This window comes from Papaver somniferum, chromosome 1, assembly GCF_003573695.1.
Source record: "Papaver somniferum cultivar HN1 chromosome 1, ASM357369v1, whole genome shotgun sequence".
Lineage (NCBI taxonomy): Eukaryota > Viridiplantae > Streptophyta > Magnoliopsida > Ranunculales > Papaveraceae > Papaver > Papaver somniferum.
Genome location: NC_039358.1, coordinates 132890015 through 132911690, shown reverse-complemented (window position 1 = coordinate 132911690; position 21676 = coordinate 132890015). Strand labels below are relative to the sequence as shown.

The following is a 21676-nucleotide window of genomic DNA, read 5'->3' as shown; positions in this document are numbered from 1 at the left end:
GAACAATGGACGCCTCTGCTATGAAAGAGAAAATTGATAAGTATTGGAGTTAAGTGCATCTGCGTATGTGTGGTGTGGGTCTGAGAAACTTTGGAACTTTGAACCAAGGACAGTCATATCAGTATTTTTGAAGGACGTCCAAGTCCAACTTGAAACATTGAAGAAGTCACAGGGGGTCATCAGTAGGAGTCATGAGATTAGCAACAACCACCACCACCAGAAATCAGTATTCTGAGCTCTGATGGTTCGGACCATTTCCCAATATTATTCAATGAGTTGTATTCTCGGGTCACTCACTCACTAGTGGTAAGAGGGTAAGAATAGCAGAGGGGGGTTAATAAAGTCTATTGGACTCCTGATTTGGACTGACTGGTCTTTGGTCCTACCACTTTTATATGCATGCAGTACACTGTCAGATTTACATTGAGACCTGAGAGAAAGATAGCGACTTAATTAGGAACATCTTGAGCAAATGCGCTTAACTACTGTTGTTTTTATTACTATGTTAATGGCATTTTAAAGTCATCTAATGCATATTTAATGGGTTTTTAACCAACAAGGTCTGCTCTTTGGTCTCTTTTCCAATAACCCTTTTCCTAAGTTCTGAGTTCGTTCTTCTGACCAATCTGTGGCTCGTGTGATGAGAGAGATAAACAACCCCAAACCCCAACATATTCAAATGTCTAAAAAACTAAAAGAAAATGTCAATACCCACGTAAATACAAAAAATTAGAAAAATCATTAACTATTTGCACTTCTTTCCCTTTCTCTCTAGGTTTATGTTTTTAATTTCAAATCCTAAACTATGATTACAGATCAAACACCATGCAGTGTATAAGATTCCCTGCTCCTAGAGATTTTACAGCTTGTTTGGGTGTGGAGAGAGAGAGAGAGAGAGCATGGTTTGGTTTGGTTCGGTTCTGTCAAAGCTTTTTTTGAAGTACTCTGCAGGAAAAGGTGTGGGTCTCTCTACTTTTTGTTCCCTTTTTTATTTGCTTAAAATAGAGCAAGACTGTTTAGTGTTTGTTTTCTTGTACAGTTTTTACATTTGGTGTTCTGCAACTGATATCTGTTGTTAACTGTTCTTTTTAATTTTTATCTAGCTATCTTGTACCCTTCCTTCTCATAGTGAGAGAGAGCAATTTCCTTCCAAGTTAATGATTGAGAAACAAGTAGGTGGAGGCAGAGAAGGAGGAGGAGACCCAAAAGTCATTTCGGGGAAGACATTATCTTAGACTTCTAGATGTTAGATCAACAGCTACTTGCAACAAATGCAATGCAGCAGTAGAGTTATTCACAAGTGAGTCAAATCATAGGGTATGGAAGAAGTTCAAAGGACCTATTATTCTGGGATGATGAGAAGTCATGATGGACTTGGATTTTCACACTAACAACGTTACATTGTTAGAAAGCTTCAGTAGTTCATTCTTGATCTGGGTTCAATTTTTTTTTGTTTTTTATCTGAAAAAAAATTGATTCAATCAAATTAATTACCAGTGCTTCAATGGATGCAACTGAGAAAGAGATTCAAACAGTATGCATTAATCCACCTCTGACCATCAGGACATCAACATCATCATCATCAAATGAAACTGCTAAAGATGCTGCTGGTAAGAAATCTACTACTCCTTCAGATTTATTATTTTCTCCAAGCAGATTCAAAACTTCTATTGAATCATCTCCATATAACTCTCCTCTCATATCTCCACCATCATCTGCATTTGTTTCTGCACTTCAATCCCCATACATATCTCCAAGGATGGTGGTGGTCCCAGGACCACCGCCACCTCCTCCCATTACTAGTATTATTACTGCTGCTGCCTCGTCTGAGCATCAACAGCATCCATCTCCATCCCCACCAGTTTCCTATTGTGGGTCCCTATCCGACGACGTCCCGAGCACTTCCTATACTCCACCACCAGAAAGGTTTGATTTCTTGGTGGAGTACCCATTAACCACAACTGCAACGACTGCTAATACAACTGATGATGAGAAGCTGAAATTAGTAACTACATCTATTCCTCAAGAGCAATCTCTTCTTCCCCCTAGGATCTCATTTTCATTTCCCATCCCTCGGGTTTCATTTGCAAAAGGGGGTTCTGTTTCTCCCTCATCCAACACCAAGCTCAGGAGCTGTGATGTTTATATAGGATACCATGGTCAGAATGTGAATCTTGTTCGTTTTTGTAAATGGCTCAAATCTGAGCTTGAGCATCAGGGAGTAGCTTGTTTTGTCGCCGACAGAGCTAAGTACTCTGATAATCAGAGTCATGAGATTGCTGATCGGATTATTTGCTCGGCTACATTCGGTGTTGTGGTGGTCACTAGTTCTAGCTTCCTCAACCATTTAAGTATTGAGGAGATCAGGTTCTTTGCTCAGAAGAAGAATTTGATACCTCTGTTGTTTGATACGGACCATGAAGAGATCACAAACTTACTCAGTCGCAGAAATTCCGTTGATGATGAAAAGGATTGGAAAGAAGCAGTTGATGGATTGATTAAGTCTGACGAATTCAAGCTCGAAGCTAATGACACTAATTGGAGGAGTTGCGCCAGTAAAGCTTCTGGGATATTAAGAACTAAGCTTGGAAGGAAGAGCGATGATAATGAGAGGGAGGCAGATGGTATAATGATGGATGAATTACCATTTAGAAGGAACCGATTCTTCGTGGGGAGAGAGAAGGAATTGATGGAAATTGAAAACAGCTTCTTTGGATGCACTGGTGGGGATTTTTTGCAGCAACAACATGATTGTTCGAAGCCCATTGGGGTGATGAGGAGTGGAGGAGGAGAAGGACTAGATGGAATTTCTGAAGGCTTATTGGCAGATGAAGAGGAGAGTGATTATAATATCATTGGAGGCAAAGGAGTAGGAGGGAGATACATCAGTATGGATGTGAGAAATTCCAAGGAGCCTACTTTAGAAGCTTGGATCGAGCCCCCTTCAGTTATCAGAAGAAGCACATCGAAGAGACCGAAGCACAAGAAGTCGTCTTCAAAGAATGGAAACAACAAGAATTTCAGTAGTGTGGTGGGTGTAACTGGGGTTTCAGGTGTAGGAAAGACAGAGATGGCGTTGGAATTTGCTTACAGATATAGACAAAGATATAAGATGGTTCTGTGGGTGGGTGGAGAAGCTAGGTATTTCAGGCAGAACATTTTGAACCTGTCCATCATTCTAGGTTTGGATGTGAGTGCAGAGGCAGAGAAAGAAAGAGGAAGAATTAGAAGCTTTGAAGAGCAAGAATTTGAAGCTTTTCAGAGAGTCAAGAGGGAGATTTTCCGTGACATGCCGTACTTGTTAATTATTGATAATCTTGAGACGGAGAGTGAATGGTGGGAAGGGAAAGATCTGCATGACTTGATTCCTAGAAACACAGGAGCATCTCATGTGATCATTACCACTAGACTCACAAGTGTCATGAACTTGGACCTTTTGCAGCTGACGCCTTTGCCTTCAGCCGATTCATTGGTACTCATCAGAGGGAGGCGGAAAGATTACCCGACTGAGCAGTTGGAAATTCTAAGGACATTTGAAGACAGACTGGGACGTTCGAGCTTTGGTTTGTGGGTTATTGGGTCATTGCTATCTGAACTTGCAATTACCCCATCTGCACTCTTCGAAGCAGTGAGTCAGGTATCTGCTGACGATCATAATTCTTGTTTTTTGAATGTCGGGGAAGAACAGTTTTTCAAGAACAACCCTTTCTTGATGAGGCTTTTAACTTTTTGCTCTCTCGTCTTGGAGCGAACAAGTGGGAGAAGGAACTTGCTGGCGTCAAGGATGCTTCTTGCTGGTGCTTGGTTTGCACCAGCACCCATTCCTGTGAATCTTTTAGCAATTGCAGCTAAAAAGATACCTGCGAGAAAAAAGCGTTTTGGCCTATGGACCAAGTGCCTGAGAATGGCAGCATTCTGTTGTTGTACTACTTGTTGTTCTCCCCAAATACGGAAGATCCAAGTCGACTCAGCCCTTCTTCTAGTAAAGCTTGGGTTAGCAAAAAGAACAAACAGGAGGCCTGGTTGTTGGATTCAGTTCCACCCCATTGCACAATCATTTGCGAGACTGAAAGGAGGTTTACAGTCTGCCAAGGCTACGGTTGAGTGTGTGAGACAGATGGGGAATCCAGTGGTGAATTTAGACCATCTGTGGGCTTCTGCATTTCTTGTTTTTGGATTCAAATCTGAGCCTCCACTTGTTCAGCTGAAAGCCGTTGATATGGTTGTCTTCATCAAGAACACAGCACTTCCTTTAGCATTACAAGCCTTCACAACATTTTCAAGGTGCAACTCAGCACTGGAGCTTCTAAAAGTGTGCACCAACGTACTAGAGGAGGTCGAGAAGTCGTTCGCATCGCAGGTACAGGACTGGTGTCATGGTTCTCTATGCTGGAAAAAGAAGACAAAGAAATTAGAGTGCAGCCAGATACGGGTAGATGAATATGTCTGGCAAGATGTGATGTTATTGAAGGCAGCATTGCTCGAGACCAGAGCTAAGTTGTTATTGAGAGGCGGGCATTTTGACAGTGGTGAAGAACTGTGTAGGACTTGCATTAGTATCAGAACTGTGATGCTTGGCCACAACCATGCCCAGACATTAGCAGCTCAAGAAACACTCGCTAGACTCGTAAGAATGAGAAGTAAAATGTGAGTTAATGAATAAAGACCCGCCTTTTTCATCTTTGTATACTTGGTGGGGTTTTGTTTCCTCCGTTGTAAGATCACCTTTTGTTGGATATAAAGCCTCTTCTAATTATTTTCTTCCATGGTATTCTCTGTTTATACTTTACAAATGGTGTTTCCTTTTTTCATTCCTGTTATTGTAAGAAAGTTCAACTAACCTAGTCTGTTTAAGTTCATAAGAATGAGGAAGGTATATTAAACTTCCTCCAGGTTCCATTGAAAATGTTCCTATTGCACTGTCGTTTGGATGCTTAACTTGTTACGCTTTGTCTTGCAAGCAGTCAAACCTAACTGAAATCATTGCTGAAACTGTCGACTTCGTGAGCCTTCAACCCTTCTAGTAGTACATGATCCTGATCCATGAACTGATTGCATTCCCGTTTTTCTTAACACGCATCTGAGTCACAGCTACATCGCTGTAGAACTAGAGAATCATCCGTCTTTGCTAAGACACAATAACCTGATTCAATAAGGTGAAAGCTGTATGTATATTCAAACCACTAGGTTTTTAGACAATGGATAATGTTGGTTATATGATGCTGCAAAAGTAAAAATACTGCATAATGTTTGCAAGTAGTAGAAAATTCTTGTCTATCAGAAAAGATTGTATGATATGAATGTGAGGAGATTCTTTAAGCAGTCAACCTTGCAAACTGGTAGCACAACTTTCTTAATCCTAATGGGTCATAAATGAACTAAATTCTCTAAGCAGTCAACCATGGCAAAGATGTACTTCTGATGGAGTACTGAGGTGGTCGCAGGACCATACAGGCAGGCTCCATTCAGTCAGGTAGGAAGAATCTGCGATTTGATCGACTTGTTTATAGTGCATTCATTTGTTGTCTTGCCAAGCATGGAGATGTGCAAAGGTATCTGTTCTCCACCAACAGGTATTGGATAAGGGAATTTTTTACAGTTTCACAACCTACACTAGCTTAACTATGGGTTAATTTAAAGGTGGGATTCAAGAAGCAAACAATTGTTTACAGACATGAAAATTAAAGGACTAAATTAGCAACCAGATTTGAATAATAAGATACAAATATGGTAAAGGACACCTCAATGAGTGCATTGGCAGAGAATTTAGGAGTGCTTATGTGCTATAAATCACGACTTTACATCAGTGGAGAGGAAACATCATATATTGCAAGATCACAGACGTTTTTCCTTACTAAACCATGGCTTAAGACTTTCACTCCCAGGTATGGGAGTTTTTGATGGCTCAAATGAAAGCGAAAGCTAGAGGCGTCCTTAATCTCTTACAGAAGAGTAGTTGACGCAAATTGCAGTTATTTGCATCCTAAATACTGAGACAAATGTATAAATGATTTAACTCTATGAATAAAAATTCTAGCAATTAATATTTTCCAGCAAACTTCCTTTTCAATAACAATGCTATACAAACTTACTTGTCAGTAATGCAAGTTCCATCCCAAAATAGAATAGAAATTTGAAACCCGTAGAAGAATTAGAAACAACTACATTAATAAGAACATAATAAACCCCCTTGTTATGAAAGCAAAACACCACACCCTCCCTTCACAATTCTAAACCCATAAAACACAAACATACAAACAAAATGCACGCTTTTCCCCATGTTGCGACCTCTACAACGCCCAGAGGAATTGAGTTTACTGCATACGTTACCATTACGGATATTCTCCTGACACAGCTTCATCCCTAATTATGATGATGGAGATGGGTATTTAGGACCACCTCTTCCAATAAAACCAGTAGAAGCAGCCTCATCTTCATTTAAGAACAATCCATCGGGGTTCCTAAAAGCACCGTGAATGGCTGAAATAATAATACCTATACCCAAACCAAACATCAAAGTCTGGAAAACCCCAGTGAAGACAATGGTCAATAAAGAGATTATAACCAGACCCATCAAAACCAGACGATCGTTAATCGGTTGATCCCCAAACATAAAAACTGGATCTTCGCGAAATACATAGAGAAGCAACCATAGACCTATTATCCCAGCTACAAGTACCAGAGAAACAGGTGTTGTAATGAGGGATGCGAGTGCACAAGCTAATACGAGCAATCCATAGTTTAACCTGAAATACTCTGAATTCTTTTTGATGCGGACAAGAACGGTGTCAAACGATTCAGGCTTGTCGAAGACATCGGTGGCGATGAATTCAGACCATGGACGGCGCCGAACAGAGAGGAAGACGGATAAGTTGTGGAATGATCTTGAGATCATTTCACTGCTTGAGATCGGTATGGTTGTGTAAACAGAGGCCGCCATTTCCCTTTTCTTTTCCTTATTTCGCTTTGTTTGGTTTAGGGATTTGGGTTTGAACCTTTGAGGGGAAGGAAATTGACGGGATCTCAGAGGGAGAGGAGGTGTTTGCAATAATTAAGGTATAAAGTAGTCCATTCGCTTGAAACAGGTATGAACACATGAGAATGTCTTTTCCCTACGTTGGGTGGAGTTTATTTACAAAAGTTAGGGTGGAAATCGACGAATCTTTTCAGTCTTTATTAGGGCAACTCCTATGCGGGGGCTTCACAAAAACCATTCCAAGCTGTGAAATCGCGCCGTATCTAACCGATTAACCGAGAACCAAATCATTTATTGATGAGTCATTTTAGGAGAGTCTGGGCCGTGAAAGACTTTGTTGATGTATTTGGGTCGTAAATTGATCAAAGATCGTTTAAACCTGTTAATTGACATTTTTTATTTTGCTAAACGTTTTGACCATAAGTTGATTAACGTTAAAAGTTTGAAAATCAAAACTACACACAAAACACAAACTCATAACATCGAAAGGATTCGACCAATAAGTTTAGAATCACCAACCTTAATTCACAAGATTGCTTGAAAACCTAATAATAATCAAATACTAACAAATATCAAAACAATATAATAGTAGAACAAGAAATTAAACATAAGTAGTTAAGAATCAATCGGAAAGGATGTTTAAATTAGGTCGAGATTGAGAGTACAATCAAGTTCGATAAAATACAGAAAATTAGGGTCCTGAGGAGAAAAGAATTACCCAGAGACAAATAGAAAAGAAGTGCGATCTTTCCAAGAACACCTTAGAAAGAAAAGCAATTGGAAGGGGTCTGATTGAGAAACTTTTGTTTTCCATCTGATGGTGAATTTTCCTTTTTCTTATTCCACTTCTCATATTTAGTCTGCAACTGGTTCAATTTCTTTCAGCTCTCACTACGAGTCGACGCCATCATATTTTGTCATTTCAGATGAAGATCATCATCTCTTCGATATGAGAGTTGTAGATGAGATGTCAGAGGAAATTGAACACCCATAGCAGACATTTTAACTTGATGCAAATGAGTTCAACTTACTTCAACTATTACCACAAAGATAACAATATATTTTTCTAATCCTCGATCTCCTTGTCTTTAAAATGTTCAATGAAATGGTTATATAACTTGGTTAATTATTAAACTGGGTTGGGATATTATATCATATGACTATTTAACAAGGTTTTTTTTATCTTCGACCCCATAGCATGAAGTACATGTTCCTCGACTCAGGCCCTGATTAGGTCCTAAATTACCGACCCTTTTACAAAAGTCTCTTTACCGAATGATTTGTTAAAAAAAAATAGTACCGTATAAACCATTAGATCTTTGTTTGGTTTCACTGAACCCTCAAACCGAACCAGAACCGATTAATATAAGCCCTTAAAATCTTTCGTTTCTAGTTGTCTATCCGAGTTTTGGAATTTTCTTATTGTAATTGTTAATTGATGGGTTATTTGTAGTTTGGTATTTAGGTTTTGTCCAGTAGATAAGAAAATGCTAATTGATGGGTTATTTGTAGTTTGGTATAAGGTCGCGACCAACTCACATTTACTGATGATCTAGTTATTTCTAACATTTTTCACTAAAACCTAAGATGCATGATCAAATTTGTAGGTGACTACTGAAAACGCGGGGTACCAAAACACAACACCAACTTTTTCTTAGGAAATACGTATGGACAAACTCAACACAACTCCGAGAGTTCAACTCCACCAAAGAATAATATCTCGAGTTATATCTCTCCCACTCTTGCAATTAGAACGTTTACAAAATTGAATTTGTGAACCTAATTACAATGAGATTACTTGGACGGTATCAAAAATCAATGTCCAAGAATCAATCAAGTCGTATATAACAAACAAGGTCGGATGTATCTATTATAATTGTTTAACGCATAACCTGTGATATTTCATTTATAAATATAAACAATATAATGCAGAAAAAGAAATAACACAGATACCAGAAGTTTTGTTAACGAGGAAACCTCAAATACAGAAAAACCCCGGGACCTAGTCCAAATTGAACACCAAATTGCATTAAGTCGCTACAGACACTAGCCTACTACCAATTAACCTCGGTCTGGAATGTAGTTGGGACCTAATTGAGTCTCCCACTGATTAAGGTACAATCCCGCTCCTTACGCCTCTTGAATCCCAGCAGGATAGCGCGCAATTGATTCCCTTAGCTGACGTCATACCAACTAATTAAGAGTTGCTTCAACTTAATTGAAGACTTTAAACCAATCTGTCTCCCATAGATTAAGCCTATATATGATTTCATTTACAATTAAAAAGTTTGATCAAGGTGATGAAATCGATAGCAATAGACAGAGTCTAGCTAACCTAAAAATCCGGACTTATGCAACCCGAAGTGCAGCCTAGATATTCACCTCACAAGTATAAAACTTGTGGAATCAACAAAATTTGAGACGAAAAGAACTTTGATGATGTTAGAGCATAGCTCGGCTGAACCCACCAAGCGTTGGTATGTCAAGTTTGGTTGTCATATTTTAGTATCAAAACTTATTTAGAGTCGCGTGATTAAATACTAGAGTCAACTTCGTTTAGGTGAGACTAGAAAGTTAAGGAATGTTGAGATGTACAAGTATTACTCCGAAGCCGTGAAGAATGAGAAGAAGTAACGACTACAAAGATGACATCATTGTTCCACTTGAGGTTAGTAATATTGACTTGATCAAGTTTGGTCCTAACGTATCTTTCAAGTCGTGCTATATTGAAAATATAACATGCGAAGCTGTATATATTGTATATAATACTCTAGTGGTGATACTTGATCATTATAGTATGATCAAAGCATCAAGAAAACATATTACGAAGTATAAACGCTTATCTTTTGGAACTTCATAAATACGACATCGACATAATCTATTGTATGTAGTTATTTGATTATGTGTGCATTATATAAGTATGATTTCATCTTAGAAAACTATGTATATTTATATTAGTTTAAGGAAATAAATGTATGAACTTGTTTTCATAATTAAAAGGGAAATCATGATTGGTCTTGTTATTCATTGAATATCTTTTGGATGACCAATGGAAGATGACTATCGTAGAACCTATCTTAACTTTGTCGAGACTTGAGGTATAACCGGTCATGGCCTATGACATATAACTAGTTGGAATCGGACACAAGTAACTTTGGAATTCAAGGTGTAACCGATCACAACCTATATTGGAATGAAAGTTGAACTAGTCACAAGTTACTTTGGGAACCAAGGTATAACTGGTCACAAGATAAATTGGGAAGTTAGTTGTAACCGGTCACAAGTTACCTTTGGGAAGCAAGGTGTAACCGGTCACAAGATACTTCGAGAAGTAAGGTGTAACCGGTCACAAGATACTATGTGGAGCAAGTTGTAACCGATTACAGCCTATATTGGGAATCATGTTATAACCGGTCACATCATATATTGGAGTGATGGTTTAATCAATTCCATGTACAAAGCCAATATCCATGGTTCACATATTTCGTCATGGTGTGTAAATTAAGGTTTTGGGTTTTTCAAGATGATAAGCTTTAAGATGTCGACATATTTGAACATGTGTATAACTCTTATCATTTATTGTTCAAAGATATTCCTTGATGCTCAAGGTGATCCTAATCCGAAATATTGAAAAGCATTTAATTACTCCCTCCATTTCGAAATAATAGGCAGGTTTGTGTGTAAATTCGAAACGGATGTAGTATGATTTTCATCATATATGTTTTAATTACCAGCAATTAAAGCACATCCTCTGGAAATATTATTAATTAATGTGCTAGACTAATAATAGAATTTTTTCCATGAGAGTTTTCGGAAATATTGGTTTACATTAATTGGAAATAGGAAAACCGAATTTAGGTACTTTAATGCATATCTTGAGAGTATTTTTGGTTTTGGAATTTCCTTTTTGTCCAAACAACCTTGGTCTATAAATATTTGAGTTTGCATTTCTTGATCCTAAGAGCCAGGAAAACTCATTTCTTGTTGTTTCTGGTGGAGCCGTCTATCCGAAGAGGAAAGTACCCTAATTAGGCGAAATATCTTATGACCGCTCGTTTAAAGACTTTTGTGGGATTAAGAAGCTCTACGAGTACCGTTGGTGGGAAACTAGATAATTGCAGTGTTATTAGTTTTCGATTATTGATTTGATTGACTAACGGTTGTTGAAACTTTGATTGCACCTAGTTTGTTTTTTCTTGAGAACCTTCTCTTCTTATATAAGGCTCACTCAAACTAGATCAAAGTATTGACGAGATCTTTAGAACCATCTTTGGATCTAAAGACATCTTGTGATAATCCATTGTTAACAGACTCCGTTATGTGCGTGATTGATCACAAGAGGATTCAAGTGTTGTTGTGCAGGTTATTGAAGGTAATAGAAGATTTGAAGACGAAGAAGAATTCTTACTAGTTTTCATATCTTGTGGATTTAGTGCACAAACCTTGATCGGATGGGATCCAACTAGAATCGCTTAATCTTTGGTAGACTTGATTGATTAGTTGCGTGAGATCGACATCGCTTTATAGTTTCTCTTTGAGATCTATATTGATTGATTGCAAATCTATAGTTTGATTATTTCAGTAATCAATAGATAGATTGATCTAACCAGACAAAGAAGATTATTAGATTAAATATAAGAGCCTTTGTCAACAACTCACATATCTTCTAGCAAGATTGATTAGAGTGGTTACCAAACAGATTCTTCCTTTGTTGTTTGGAATACGATCCAAAGGACTTGTTATTCATGTGCGTAACTCTAGAAGACGAAGGCGCATGGATACAAATGAAACTATGTATCTAGGGGTAGTCTGGTTGGTATCAACTATACGAAGTTGGTATTAGATTTTGTATAGCGGCTTAATTATGAGAGTATTCAAAACTGGACTAGGTCCCAGGGTTTTTTTGCATCTGCAGTTTCCTCGTTAACAAAATCTTGTTGTGCCATTTACTTTACTATTCCGCAATTATATTTGGTTTATATTATTTAAAGTAAATTGCACTTGTATGTTAATTCTATAACACTTGATATTGATTCTATAGAGTTTCGGTTTAATACCGTACCTATTATCAAGTGCACACCTTGTTGTCGTATCGTCTCGATATTGTATCCATAGTCAATCACACAAGTGATCTATTATTGTATTGTCTCGATCTCGTATCCATAAACGATCTCACGAAGTGTGAATCGAATTCGTTGTATTTTCTCGACTTTGTCCATAGAACATTCGGTGTATTTGGGTACCCTTGTATTTTCAATTGGTATCAGAGCAGGAAAACACGAAAAGATCTAACAATCTGTGTTTGGTGCGACCCAACCTATAAGATTGAATCTAATGGATGACTCAGTTAACGTAGATCAAGATGGTGATATACTATGTTTACATCATACTCTATAGAAAGTCTATTTGTTTTCAAATCCTGATAAACAGCTCAACACTTTTAGTTCATTTGTTGAACACAACTCAGGGATTATTAACCATAATAAGTAAATAAGAAAACAAACATCTGTGATGCATGATTCAAATCCGTTACCACTTCTTATGGTAAAACTTGTGATCGGTTGACCAAGTTATAGGATCGGTTACACCAACTTACTAAAATTTGTTGAACCTCTTACAAGGATCGATTATACTCTCTCTTGTGATCGGTCATACCTCTTACTAGGATCGGTTACCCAATGGCTAGTATTTAGTCATACCAAATTCAAGATATCGATCTTACCATCTTAGGTGATTACTTAAGATCAGTTTTACTAATAAAAGTCATACAAATACAAAAGTCAGGTCTTGTGAATGGTTTTACCAAGATACATAAACAAGTTATGAGCGGTTATACTAAACACACATATTGGTAATTCAAAAGATTTGCAATGAATAACAATACCAATAAGCCCATCGATTTCCTTTTCGATTCACAAAACAAGTTTATGAATTTACTTCCTTTAAACGAATGTAAAATATTGTTTCCTAGGACGAAATCTTCAACCCATACCCATACATAATCACAATAGCATTCATACTGTCGATGTCTTATATACGAAGTTCAAAAGATAGACGTTATACTTCATATTGTAATTCCTTAATACTATGTCTAACTAGAGTATAATCATTCACAGCTTCGCAGTTATGTTTTCAATATGCACTACTTGAAAGATACGTTAGGGAATGAAACAGTTCAAGTCAAATATTACTAACCTCAAGTGGAAGGATGATGTCGTCGTTGTAGCTCCTTACTTCTTCACATTCTTCAAGTCTTCACGTAATACTTGTAATGTCCCATATCCTAATACTTTCAATCTAATCTATATGAAGTTGACTCTAGTAAATAATCAAGCGACTCTTTAAATGAGTTTTGGTTCACTAAGATATGACAACCAAACTTGACATACCAACGCTTGGTGGGTTCAACCGAGCTATGCTCTAAAAATATTTATTACGAATGAATAAAATTATTATTTTATAATCTTTGTTTGATAGTTCTGATTGCATAGCATGTGTATAAATGTCTATATTTTATCCTATGTACTTTCGGATTTATGAGATGTTTGATTTCAGTTTTTATTGACCTTAATATTCGATCTCATATTGTTAAACCCTTATGGTTTGTGTGGCTTTTTGATTTAGCGGGATTAAGTTCTATCCCATGTTGGTAGGATTTATCAAAGGATCATAAGGTGTTCCGATTGAAACTCATATGTGAAAAGTCACAATATGTTGATAATTAATTTATGTCTACATAGGTTGTGTTTAGCATAACATATGTGTTTCGGGTTTCAACTTTTGCTATTGGCACGCATTAGCTAAACCCGATTCAACCTTTCTCTGGTAAAGGTTGCTTTTGTTGTTGTTCTTTTGTTCTTGCGAGAGGATGACAACACACAGAGAGAGAGTTTTTATTTGAACTTGCGCTTGATGATATATCTTTTTGGGGAGTAGTGGCTGCGGAAATTGAGGTAACAATTTTATTTGTTGGTTAATCGTTTTTCCTATTTAAGAAAAGACAGATTATATTGCATATATTTTTCTTTTTTTTTTAACAAAATTTTGGTACAATTGATATGTTCCATTATTGTGTATGGATTGATTTTTATAATTCAATTGTTTCCGGTTAAGAAAAATTGTGTCAATTTATTTTGCTTATGATTTGGTATCTTCTTTATTGTTTGGTATCAAGTGTTTTTGCTTAGCGAAATTCGGTGCAATTGCGGTGTTATAATGGTTATATTTATTCAATTGCTTCTGGTTAAGAAAAATAATGGCAAGTCAATTTCTTTTGGTTTGTATCTATTGTTTTTGGCTTAACAAAAATTACGGGGTCATTTATTTAGTCCATTTGATTCGGATAAGAGAAACTATAAGTTAATTTTGATCTTAATTAGACTTATCGATAGGAGGATTCGGTTATTCAAGTCTAATTGAATGCCTTGACAAGAAAAACTAGTTAACTAACTTAGTGTTTGTCTTGTCTAAAGGGAAAGGTATAAGTTATTTTCTGGAATAATTAGATCCCGGTTGAGAGAAATATAGTTAATTCTGATCTCTATTTTGGTCTTTTCGAAATAAGCGATTGTACATAAGCAATCGGTTCAACAATAAAATTAAGTATCTTAGTCGATTTGTTGGACCAAAAGGGAAAATGCTTCGGGCAATTGTTTCCTTGATAACATATTTAAACTAAATTACTTTTGTAGTTTTAGTTTTAATATTGGTTATCTAAAGTGGTATGTGAGACCTTCATGCTTAACTCAAGTGTTATAGATTTGTAAGATCCTTTCGTATTGTCCTTTATTTGCTTGAAGCTTTATAATTTTTGTGACAAAAAGGGGGAGAAATATATGGCGTAAAGGAGTGATTTTTAATCACTAGGAAAGGACAACTATGCTTAAACGTTATATCTAACGAAAGAGTAAAGCATAGACTAAGGGGGAGAAACATATCATCATGTTGTGTAGTATTTCAGACTACAAAAAGGGGAATAACAAAGATGTTCAGATTGAATATATACCTAGATTTCTTTTAGGGGGGAGTAAAATCTTTTGTTATTCAAATGTCAACAAGGACATTTATTTATTGAATATATGCAGGTTATTGTGCTACTGAAACTTGGAATCAAGCGTATGAAGAATGAGTTATTTTGTAATTCGTTTAGCTCCATATGTAATAAGAGCTTTGTCACTAAAATTGACAAAGGGGGAGATTGTTAGAGCATAGCTCGGTTGAACCCACCAAGCGTTGGTATGTTAAGTTTAGTTGTCATATTTTAGTATCAAAACTCATCTAGAGTCGCTTGATTAAATACTATAGTCAACTTCGTTTAGGTTAGACTAGAAAGTCTAGGAATGTTGAGATGTACAAGTATTACTCCGAAGACCTGAATAATGAGAAGAAGTAACGACCAAAATGACGACATCATCCTTCCACTTGTGATTAGTAATATTGACTTGGTCTTGTTTCCATTCCTAACGTATCTTTCAAGTCGTGCTATATTGAAAATATAACATGCGAAGATGTATATATTGTATACAATACTCTAGTGGTGAGACTTGGTCATAATAGTATGATCAAACTATCAAGGAAACATATTACGAAGTATAAACGCTTATCTTTTGGAACTTCGTAATTACGACATCGACATAATCTATTGTATATAGTTATTTGATTATGTATGCATTATATATGTGTGATTTCATCCTAGAAAACTATGTATCTTTACATTAGTTTAAGGAAGTAAATGTATGAACTTGTATTCACAATCGAAAGGGAATCATGATTGGTCTTGTTATTCATTGAATATCTTTTGGATGACCAATGGAAGATGACTATCGTAGAACCTATCTTAACTTTGTCGAGACTTGAGGTATAACCGGTCATGGCCTATGACATATAACTAGTTGGAATCGGACACAAGTAACTTTGGAATTCAAGGTGTAACCGATCACAACCTATATTGGAATGCAAGTTGAACTAGTCACAAGTTACTTTGGGAACCAAGGTATAACTGGTCACAAGATAAATTGGGAAGTTAGTTGTAATCGGTCACAAGCTACCTTTGGGAAGCAAGGTGTAACCGGTCACAAGATACTTTGGAAAGCAAGATATAACCGGTCACAAGCTACTTTGTGGAGCAAGGTGTAACCGATTACAGCCTATATTAGGAATCATGTTATAACCGGTCACAACATATATTGGAGTGATTGTTTAATCGGTTCCATGTACAAAACCAATATCCATGGTTCATATATTTTTTATGGTGTGTGTGAATTAGGGTTTTGGTTTGTCAAGATGAGAAGCTTCCTGATGTCGACATATTTGAGCATGTACATAACTCTTATCATTTATTGTTCAAAGATATTCCTTAATGCTCAAGGTGATCCTGGTCTAAATACTGAAAAGCATTTAATTATGATTTTCATCATATATGTTTTAATTACCAGGAATTAAAGCATATCCTCTGGAAAATATTATTAGTTAGTGTGTGCTAAATTGATAATAGAAGTTTTTCCATGAGAGTTTTCGGAAATTTTGGTTAACATTAATTGGAAATAGGAAAACCGAATTTAGGTACTTTAATGCATATCTTGAGAATATTTCCAGTTTTGGAATTTTCTTGTTGTCCAAACAACCTTGGTTTATAAATAATTGAGTTTGAATTTCTTGCAAGCTATCCTAAGAGCCAGGAAAACTTTACTTCTTGTTCAAAGACTATACGGAGAGGAAAGTACCATAATTAGACGAAATCTCTTACGTCCACTCGTTTAAAGACATCTGTGGGATTAAGAAGCTCTACGAGTACCGTTGGTGAGAAACTAGATAATTGCAGTCTTATTAGTTTTCGATTATTGATTTGATTGACTAACGGTTTTTGAAACTTTGATTGCACCTAGTTTGTTTATTCTTGAGAACCTTCTCTTCTGATATAAGGCTCACTCAAACAAGATCAAAGTATTGACGGGATCGTTAGAACTATCTTCGGATCTAAAGACATTTTGTGATAATCCATTTTTAATAGACCCGGTTCCGTGCGTGGTTGATCACAAGAGGATTTAAGTGTTGTTGTGCAGGTTATTGAAGGTAATAGAATATTTTGAAGACGAAGAAGAATTCTTATTAGTTTTCATATCTTATGGATTTAGTGCACAAACTTTGATCAGCGGATATCCAACTAGAATCAGTTTATCTTTGATAGACTTGATTGTTTAGTTGCATGAGATCGTTATCGCTTTATATCTTCTCTTTGAGATCTATATTTATTGATTGCAAATTTATAGTTTGATTATTTCGGTAATCAAAAGATAGATTGATCTAACAAGAATAAGGAGTTTATTGGATTAAACATAAGAGCCTTTGTCAACAACTCACATATCTTCTAGCAAAATTGATTAGAGTGGTCACCAAACAGATTTTTCCTTTGTTGTTTTGAATACGATCCAAAGGACTTTCTATTCACGTTCGTGACTCTCGAAGTCGAAAGTGCAGAGATACTGATGAAACTAAGTAGCTAGGAGTAGTCTGTTTTGTCTCAACTATACGAAGTTGGTATTAGATTTTGTATAACGGCTTAATTATGAGAGTATTCAAAACTGGACTAGGTCCCGGAGTTTTTCTGCATCTGCAATTTCCTCGTTAACAAAATCTTGTTGTGTCATTTACTTTACTATTCCGCAATTATATTTGGTTTGTATAATTTAAAGTAAATTGCACTTGTACGTTAATTCTGTGACACTTGATATTGTTCCTATAAAGTTTCGGTTTTATATTGTACCTATTATCAAGTGCACACTTTGTTGTCATATCATCTCGATCTTGTATCTATAGCCAATCACACAAGTGATCTTGTTGATGTATTGTCTCGTTCTCGTATCCATATACGATCACACGAAGTGTGAACCGAATTCGTTGTATTGTCTCGACTTTGTTCATAGCTGATCACATTCGGTAAAGGACTTATTGGTGGATAATTAAAATATTGTTGTGTATTTGGGTACCCTCGTCTTTTCAAATGATTTCTATTTATATTGATCGAGTGAGCATCTCAACAATCGATCAAGATCAGGATACTCGAGTTATCAAGAAAAGATAACTGGACCTGGCTTCAAAAATCCATATGAAGTCTTTGTAGTCGCTAAATTTTAAAAGGGTTAGGAAGAGGATGACTCTAGTTACAACCAGGACACACCAAAGTAGTGTCGGGATTCAAAGATCCCAGTTGCTTGAAGTTCCTCTTTTATAGACATTCAAAGCATGGGTTGCTTTAGCTTTAAGCTAAGATAGCTTTGGAACCAAGCAATCAATATCCACCGTTGTATGAATCTTTGAATTTGATTTACATAAACAAGATATACACTCTGGTTAGGTGAAAACGTAACCGAACCGTGTATAAAGACTATGTTCAAGAGGGTTTAGACAAAGCTAGCCGATATGAATTTATAAGCTTAATATTCATTTTCATAAACACTTAAGACATTAACCTTGAGTCATAATCATGTGATCAAATAAGTCTAGTATTTTTAGAGATTTAACCAAATGCTAATTATTTCGTAGAAATAATTGTTATCGCATTTGATAATAATCGACATGGTTAGTAGATGTACAAAGTACAAATACCATAGCCATTCGTGAGTCAGGTTAGTCACATTACGTGTACCGGCTTGTGAACTATTAAGCACAACCGAGTTATGGGGTTCACAGAACTATTTAAGTATGTGTACCTTAAGACTATAACCGGTTCCAAAGTCCACAGAACTATTTTGGTACGTGTACCGGTATGGATACCAAACCGGTTCCGTGACCACAGTTCCTTTTCGGTTTGCATACGGGTATGTGTACCAATCTGGTTCACGATTCAACCAATTTTTTTACATGATATGGATAAGGATATGCGTACCACAAATCTGCAAGTCGATATACAACTACTCCGCTACGTGTACGAGTACATGTAATACGACTTCAGAGCTATAAAAGTTTTCCCATTTTGTAAGACTGATAACACTTTCTTATATCTGAATGTATAGTAGTTCTATTTTTTTCTCTAAATCGATTCGAAACATTCCCGAATAACATCAATGACACATATCACTGTTCTAGGCTATTTTCGAACGATAAAACTTAAATCATGATTTTGATTGCGAACAATAAATTGTCCTTAACCGAAATTCATCAAGTATAAATAAATGTTCATTAAGCTTAGTCATTATATTTCGAGAACTAATTATCAAGATAAACTTGACTTGAAATTCTTGAATATGCATGATAGTCTAATTAGTTATGCGACATCGTCTCATAGATAGAAAGATGAATATAAATTGAGAGATAGGTGGTTCAGTCTTCACTTACCTTTTGTTGATGATGTTCTCCAAAAGCTTTGGTTGATCTTCGCCTTCAAACGGTAGAACGCAATGATGACTGCCATGATCCAATGTTTCTCAACTACATTTCTATCCTAGTCCGAGACTTAACTATTTGTAGACTAGAAATCAAAATATAGTTTTGACAAATAAATTTGACAACAAGCTTGAGATAGCAACACTTGTGAGTTCGACCGAGCAATGCTCTATCAATCTCCCCCTTTGTAAATTTTAGTGACAAAACTATCAACACATATGGATAAAAAAATAAAGCTTTGAAAACTCTTTGAAATCTTTGTTATTTCAAGTCGCAATGAATCTGAACGTGTTCAACTCAGCATCGTTGTTGTTGAAGATCCGTAGCGATAACAACATTGAAAACAAATATTCTCAATCGTCGTTATACAGAAGCATAGTATTATTATCTTCTCCAAAGTTCAATTGTATCCCAACTATGAAGTAATACTACGATGATATGTTTCTCCCCCATAATCAATACTTACATCTTTTGCATAATAGGTGAAACCTATCTTTCTTTATAATAAGGGACCCCAAAAACGCCACATGGCATAACCACAATCATTCTGCTATGTAGTGAAGCCATGTCAGCATAAGTATACATGTCATCGCCATGTCATCACACACCTTTCACCCCAATAGGCAGCAATGAACAGGTGCGTAATCTTAATAGACTAGATATCATACTCTTTGGATGAACAAAGAGGACCGAAGAGGTGTCCCTTTGTTGAACAACACATAAAAATCAATTCGCACCCATTATTTCTCACAATTTTGGAGATCAATCTGGCTCTGGGAGACTACTATAATGACAATGCCAACAAGTAACTCCATTCCACTTTGCAAAAATGATAAAAAGATTCATCTCGTGTACAAAAGGACGCAATTTGAGTTAGGATGAACTGAAAAGATACAAGTGCAAACGTTTGGGTCATGACAGCAAAAAAATACCTTTTCAACATTCATTTTTGAAAAGGATAAGAAATTCCTTAATTGAAACTCATTGATAAATGCTTTTAGTCTTGGATAAAGAATCCCTTACGCTGATGTGTCCACACAGTATTCACTCTCAGGAATTCTAAATTACTTCGTCGTCCATCTTTCGGTAACACATTCTCAACAGACACCTTCGTTCGCTGACCAACAAGTACGTGTCTGGAGAAAATGTCCATTCAAGTTATCTCATCAAGAGACACCTTTCGCTGAGACTGACAAGTATGTGTTTGGAGAAACATATCCATTCAGGATTATCTACAAAAATTATGACTGTACTGGAAAGTGCAAAGATATATATTCTAGATTTCAACCGAGTTCTAATCACCTTTCAAAAATATTTCTCTTTACCACATACATAATGTAGAAAAATTGCTGATCTGATCTTTCTTTATTGATCAAAAAAAGATAAATTGATGATCTGGATGCAGCGGAATTCTTGCAGGAGGCAAACGTTAAAGAAAAAATGCTATCAACCGTCGGGAATCGATATATGGCACTCACTAAAGAAATCTGAAAGAAGGAAGTAATCTGTAATTCCTGTATCAAACAAGTTTCTTATCTAACAAAACACTAAGATGTCTAACGTTTCAGACTAAATGAAAGAAAAAAGTGTGTCAAATGTTGATTCGCTGAGTTAGCAAATGATCAACTGTTGATCGTCGGACAAGATAAGGAAATTGACTTTTGGGGCTGCTGGATTTGAAGAAGGTGTTTTCATTTTTATTTTAAGAGGTTGTGGAAAGTAAGTTGGTCTTCAATGGGTTAGTTTCATATGCTTTTTTTGGTGAGCGTGATAACATGAATTCGGTGATCTAACAAACCTTACTGATCCAACGCATTTTATTGAGACTATATGCCTTATCAAATCTACTATTTATTTTTTCCATCAATACCTGACAACCCAAGCGTTTCTTCAAGTAGACATATAGTCTTCCAAAACATTAGAAGTCGATCGGAAGGACAATCTTATAAGATTGTATTTGAGAATTACCAGGTTGGAGTGGTTTTTCTGTTCAAAACACTAATTTCTAAAGGTATAGGCGGAAATGGTTGTGTGAGCACACAAACCACGAAGGGATCCGAATGCTCACAATCAATCATCGTCATCTAAGGAAATTTGTGATGATGATATCCTAGTGTTGATTCATTGGCTCAAAACCTTCGGGTTTATCATAGCCTCATCTAACAACTTCATGCGAGGCGTTTGCGCACGGGATATAAGTACAAGCAAAGAAAACAAAACGTATAAGTAAAGATCCATGGGGCAAAAAAAATATAAAGTGCTGAAATGTAAATAAGACCAAGGTTTACGTGGTTCAGCACTAAGGCCTACGTCCACGGG

General features: G+C 36.3%; 2 protein-coding genes across 2 annotated transcripts; one reads left to right on the top strand and one right to left on the bottom strand.

Annotated features, from left to right (window-relative positions):
* Positions 1-842: 842 nt before the first annotated feature.
* On the top strand, positions 843-4771 carry LOC113301237. The gene is made up of 2 exons (XM_026549997.1): positions 843-957; positions 1104-4771. Exon 2 carries the CDS (start codon positions 1505-1507, stop codon positions 4649-4651), a length of 3147 nt encoding a protein of 1048 aa, XP_026405782.1. The 5' UTR covers positions 843-957; positions 1104-1504; the 3' UTR covers positions 4652-4771.
* A 1233-nt stretch (positions 4772-6004) lies between these two features.
* LOC113301228 (PRA1 family protein G2-like) lies at positions 6005-7090 on the bottom strand. The gene has a single exon (XM_026549991.1). The coding sequence runs from the start codon at positions 6938-6940 to the stop codon at positions 6368-6370; it is 573 nt and encodes a 190-aa protein (XP_026405776.1). The 5' UTR covers positions 6941-7090; the 3' UTR covers positions 6005-6367.
* Between the last annotated feature and the right edge of the window lie 14586 nt (positions 7091-21676).

Bases quoted from the DNA above. Each gene is read 5' to 3' on its own strand.
- LOC113301237 (XM_026549997.1), top strand. From the start codon at position 1,505: ATGGATGCAACTGAGAAAGAGATTCAAACAGTATGCATTAATCCACCT.
- LOC113301228 (XM_026549991.1), bottom strand. From the start codon at position 6,940: ATGGCGGCCTCTGTTTACACAACCATACCGATCTCAAGCAGTGAAATG.